Source organism: Protomyctophum parallelum (genome assembly GCF_964188405.1).
Source record: "Protomyctophum parallelum genome assembly, chromosome: 10".
In the NCBI taxonomy this organism is placed as follows: domain Eukaryota; kingdom Metazoa; phylum Chordata; class Actinopteri; order Myctophiformes; family Myctophidae; genus Protomyctophum; species Protomyctophum parallelum.
In genome coordinates, this window is record NC_139704.1 from 35,779,870 (window position 1) to 35,785,869 (window position 6,000).

General features: G+C 44.2%; 1 protein-coding gene across 1 annotated transcript in view; it reads right to left on the minus strand.

Moving 5' to 3' along the window:
• The window catches only part of lrpprc (leucine-rich pentatricopeptide repeat containing), a 79,571-nt gene that overhangs the window by 51,192 nt on the left and 22,379 nt on the right, over positions 1 to 6,000 (minus strand). The window contains exons 15-22 of the mRNA XM_083775146.1: positions 5,348 to 5,375; positions 4,712 to 4,769; positions 3,819 to 3,925; positions 3,208 to 3,285; positions 2,986 to 3,045; positions 2,506 to 2,619; positions 1,648 to 1,778; positions 398 to 483 (exon numbers count right to left, since the gene is read on the minus strand). Of these exons, the coding sequence (XP_083631272.1) occupies positions 398 to 483; positions 1,648 to 1,778; positions 2,506 to 2,619; positions 2,986 to 3,045; positions 3,208 to 3,285; positions 3,819 to 3,925; positions 4,712 to 4,769; positions 5,348 to 5,375 (662 nt within the window). The remainder of the gene's footprint in view (positions 1 to 397; positions 484 to 1,647; positions 1,779 to 2,505; positions 2,620 to 2,985; positions 3,046 to 3,207; positions 3,286 to 3,818; positions 3,926 to 4,711; positions 4,770 to 5,347; positions 5,376 to 6,000) is intronic.

The window sequence follows — 6,000 nt, forward strand, 5'->3', positions numbered from 1 at the left end:
CCACCGTAGCATTCTTGTAATTGCCTGCTAATGTGGATGGATGGAGAACGAGAGAGAGAGAGATAGAGAAAGAGTTTGCGAGAGTGAGTGAGTGAGTGAGTGAGTGAGTGACACTTATGTGAGTAATGGTACGTAAATTGTAAAATGGTCTATTCATAAAGCAACTTTGAGGCCTTTAAGTTGAAACTTATGGCCAGACCTACAGTCAAGAGTAAAAACAAGAAATAAACAGGTACATAATCAAATCTTCAGTGTTCATTTAACACTTACGGTTTACAAATGCATACAGTAGTTAACAATGAGGATTTGACCGTCTATAGTCTCACTAGCCTAGTAACTACTAAGCTACTCCAGGGTAACCAGTCAGATAGGCAGACCCTCGGCGGTGTTCACTTACCGTCCATTCTGCCATGCTTAGCCAGGATCTTGACCAAGGCGAGGTATTTACTCGCATCCAGCACCGCCGAAGAATCCTTCCGACTCCTGAAAAGAAAATATGGAGGGGAAAAGAATGATACATCTCTTTTCCACTATGAATGGTCACTCGGAATCTTCCTAGAACCTGAAACTTTCTTGAACCCGCAAAGTACTGTGGCGATTTCTTTTATTCATTATAAACCAGAATCAGGGAGGTGTGCCGTAAAAAAAAAGAAAACTAGCCGATCTATAAGCTCACACAGCGTTGCATCGTGATTCATTGAGCTTGTAGATTACTTTGTCAGTTTGCTGGTGTAACCTACTGACTCCCCCGCCAGTGAGGAGCCCCTTCCAAAGGACTATACTTTTTTTTGCCAGTCAACATAGCGTAGCTGGAATGTGCATTAATGTCTCCCCTAATATTACTCATGTTAATCTTTAATGGCTTGCTGCCACCCCGCAACACCACTGTGTGTGTGCGCACATCTGGGTGCTACAGCAGTATACAGAGCCTGGATGTGGCTGCAGAGGGGAGGATGAGGAGGGGTAAACCTCTCTCATCCCCTTTGACAGTCGTTTGTGACAGGAGACACACGCACTATTAGGATGTACTTTACTGAACTTTGACATATGCCATGTTGATAACTGTCGAGACTGCACTTACACTAAAGATTGTGTACATACAGTATATTAATCCAGATACTGTTTTGAAGGACTGCCGACAGACTGGATATAGTATATTTTGTGAACTGTATACAGTACATGTGTAAATATATCAATTCCCATTCTTGTTGATAGACTATACACAAACATTCTTATATTAATTGTCGATAGTCTCTCTTCATACAGTAGATGTATTCATATACAGTACTCAGGTTGACGGACTATTATATATACATTACATACATCATTGCATCATTCATGCTGAGGAAGGGCGGGAACCCCTTTTGGTGTTAGCATTATGCTATGCTTTAGCTATTGAAAAATAGCAGATCTACAAGCTCATAGCGCGCCACCGAGTGGCACGCTACGAGCTTGTAGGTCTGCTATTTTTGAAAAATCGAAGAGCGACTGACATAGAAGACATTTCTTTAATCTGATCTCAGGTCAGAATGAAAACTGTCAGGATGAAGAAGACATTTTTAGAATCTGATCTCAGGTCAGAATGGGTTAAGTAATGGGTCGCGCATTCATGTATAGGCGTGCGTGTGGTTGGGGGTGGGTGCTCACATCTCTGTCTTCAGGTTGATGGCCTCGTCCACGTTCTCGTGGCGACAGTTGATGTTGATGAGGTAGGCGTAGGAGCCGACGGAAAGCTCCTCCTCATACTCCTGTTTCAGCTCCATGGCACGTTCTAGTTTCTGATTGGATGAAACAAGTAAGTCAGACTGACTGACTGGACCCCCACGTCACAAAGATGTCAGGCGTTAAAGACGAAAATAAATCAGCCGGAACCGTGTGTCCGACCAACGTTAATGCATGTGACGTAGGACCGCCACACGGTCGCGACGGTAGAAAACATTATGTTGTTTTGAGTGATATAGTTGCAGTCTGACCGGATGGATAGATTAGCTACACTAGTAGGCAGCGTGTGAGCTAAATGGCCTCTGCATGTATGCGTGGCGCGGAGGAGGGTGTTTCAGAAAATACAAATTGTGTAAATGCATTGGTGACTGACACAGCAACAAAAGAAATGCATGTGTGTGTGTGTGTGTGTGTGTGTGTGTGTGTGTGCGTGCGTGCGTGCGTGCGTGTCATGGCGACCAGCGGGGGTAGTTTTTGAGGCAAAGTGACGCAAATAATCAAACCACTCGGCAAATGGCAACACAACTACAACACAGATTTGTTCTGCGCGGGACGTTTGGGGAACATTGGTTACCGTAATGACTGGACCGTAATGAGGGAAAAACTGTAAAATGAACTACTGTGGGCACCGGTCATGGGCACAACGGCCGTCTTGGGCATATCATTTTTCGAGGGGAACACGGCCAAAGAGAGGGGCAACGACGGCCATGGCCGCCGTGAAATTCCTGCCCTGGTGTAGACACTAGTAGAATGGTCGTTCAAAGAATTAAGGAAAGCACTTACATCCTCAACACAGAGTAATATTAGGAGTTGTTTGAAAACGGCTCCTCCGGGTTTGCCCTCCGCTTTCAGCTGAAGCAGCTCTTTCTCCAGGCTCAACAGCTTGCCGTCAACAGCCTGAACAAAACACACGTACAGTACGGGTCATTCAAGAACAGGGGTCATGACGTGTTTGACTGTGGCGGACATTTTTTATCAAAATTAAAAGAATTGCCACGGACATACAGCATGAGCGCACAATAATATTACCAGGTCGGTATAACTGGAACCAAATGGACTCTTAGGGGTCCATTTGGTTCCATTCCTTCACTCTCAGAGTTATGTGGGTCCTTGCAAATAAAACATGTGAGAACCACTAGTACTAGTGGTCTCCTAATATGCCGTAGTGTCGTAGTAAAGAAAAGTCATACATATTCTGAAGAAAACCCGGAGACTTGATATTCAGAATATTATGAACACAAGAAAACACTACACAATACTCACAGTGAAGCTGGTAACGGAGCGATCTGCTGCGTCACTGGGGTCCAACAGCAACCGCACATCCTGACACACAAACACATGATGCTCAGAAGAATATTTGATAGTATCAGAAGAGACAGTCCTGGTACTGGTATCGAAATGCTATACAATATCATTATGACTGTAAGAGGTGCTTCATGCTACTGTACGAGTATAGTATTACGGTGTGTGTGTGACTTGTTGTACCTTGACGAGACCTTCGACGTTGAAGGAAGACAGGATTTTCTGGATGCCTCTGAAGATGTCATATGGGATGAGGATGTTCTGGAGAGAGGAGAGTAGATGAATTTGTGTGCGCGTGTGTACACAGGTGAATGAATGCAGCTGCCGGACAGTTATGAAATGAACTAATGAGTGTATTATGTTTGCAAAGCCATCTCATGGTCTGTGCCCGTGACAGAGAATGAGTGGACGTATGCGTACTTGCTTGTCAACCTATCGACTACATTTGTGCCTGTGTGGTGGGTGGGCGTGAGCCAGCGATACATCATTTGTGCCTGTGTGGTGGGTGGGCGTGAGCCAGCGATACATCATTTGTGCCTGTGTGGTGGGTGGGCGTGAGCCAGCGATACATCCATTTGTAGATTTTGCCGTGCCGATGTCTCCGACGATAGCATTTTGGGCAACAAGACTGTGTAAATCTGAGCAGGCATATAAACGTGTGTGTGTGTGTGTGTGACTGTGTGTGTGTGTGTGTGTGTGTGTGTGTGTGTGTGTGTGTGTGTGTGTGTGTGTGTGTGTGTGTGTGTGTGTGGCTGTGTGTGTGTGTGTGTGTGTGTGTGTGTGTGTGTGCGTACCTGTGACTTGAGCTTGTGAAAGTATTGTCTCAGTTTCTCTTCCTGTGCGCGTAAATCCTGCTCCCCCATGGACTTGACCAGGTGGTACAGGAAGTAGGATACACCCTCTGGACGGACACACACACACACACACACAAATGCATTTCTTTTGTTGCTGTGTCAGTCACCAATGCATTTACACAATTTGTATTTTCTGAAACCTCTGCAGTATGAGTGATTGAGTGACTGTGTGTGTGTGTGTGTGTGCATGTGCGCGACGTGTGTGAATTCTGCTGACAAAAGCTTCTTTAGCAATGTGAGTGGATATGCCACGGCTGGCAGTGACAGCCGCGCATGCACACGCACACACACACGCACACGCACACACACACACACACACACACACACACACACACACACACACACACACACAGGCTAACGGGATGTGACACATATAACCACCTCATTGCTCCCACCATCACACACCAGTAGCGGCATGGCTGGCCAATGAAAGTGCACGCACACACACACTATGTGACATTGTGACTCATACACTGATACAGAGCGACACGGACACTCCCACATACACACTTTGGCTGTTCAGCGCTGCCTCAGCAGACAGGCTCTATATCCCCTGACAGAGAGAGCAGGTCTCACACTCTCAGGAACGCACACGGCGCAAACACACAGATCTAACAGACACACACACACACACACACACAGATCTAACAGACACACAGATCTAACAGACACACACAGAGCTAAAGCAAGGCAGACAGACACACAGGCTTCATAACGCCAAGAGAGGTGGTCAGCAGTCTACCGCTACAGACACTGTGTGTGTGTGTGTGTGTGTGTGTGTGTGTGTGTGTGTGTGTGTGTGTGTGTGTGTGTGTGTGTGTGCGTGTCCTTACCAGCAGGAGTGGAGTTTTCCCTGGAGAAGCGTGGGTCATTGTACAGGACCTCTGTAATCTGGAACACATCATTATTATTATTACCACCATATGAATTATTTTACACACAGATTAGAGTAGCTAGACATACAGTACATGCACAGATATGAACATATATCATAATCATAAATCAATCTGTAGGACACACCAGACAGAAATATAGCCATTGTAAAAAAGAGTATGTGCTTGTGTGACGGTGTTCATCATATTATATTTTAAATTCTTTAAAAGCCCACATGGAAACTGATTTGCTCTGTGCAACTCTTCGATAAAACTACAAATAAGGCAACGTCGACTTGTGTTACATGCGTATATCCATGTGTGACCAAATTAGCATTTTAAACATTATATTATACCTTAACTCCCCCGAGAACCGTGTGGGTTTTTTTTTGCAATCCTGGCAACCGGTTATTATTTTGTACTGACTTTATTTTAAAAAAAAACTTTACTTATATTTTGTATACATAAAACAGATAAACAGTATACATTATCTGGGGATTTATTTTCATGTGAAGCAAGTTTTCACTTGCATTCATTGTGATTAAGTGATTAAAACAAGAAAGAAAGAAAAAACATGGACAGCGTTTGTTCTCTTACCTTCACCATGTCCTCCAGATTGTCAGACCTGCAGGGGGCAGTAGAGGACAAGATATGAGACACACACACACACACACACACACACACACACACACACACACACACACACACACACACACACACACACACACACACACACACACACACACACACACACACACACTTCATTTAACTCAGACTGTACAAATAAATATACACCCAGAAAGGTAAAAAAAACACCAGCAAATGTCGGGCCGGATTTTCCTTTTTATGCCAGTCCAAGATGATTTGTAAACTATGTCATGAGCACATGAAAGACTACTACTTCAGTACTTCACGAACATGTCAATGTTTAAATGATTATTTCGACTATCAGCAAACTGTGTTTTTAGGAAGACAGTTTCAAAGTGTACAGGACTCCATGAGCAGTGGACCTGTTGCACATTCATAGTCCATTCACCATTAAAATATGTGACCAGATTTCGAGACTGCCAACGTGCAAATTCCAGCTTTTCACCAGAGAAAAACTTTTTTTTTCCAAAATGAGTTTATAGCACAGACAGGCAGACTCTTCACATACTAGAGCATGTCTGAAATAAGTGTCAGAGCTGAAATCGATGTAAATATGAAATAAATGCTTAAACATGTAGTCCACAGCAGTGAACCTTTCAAGC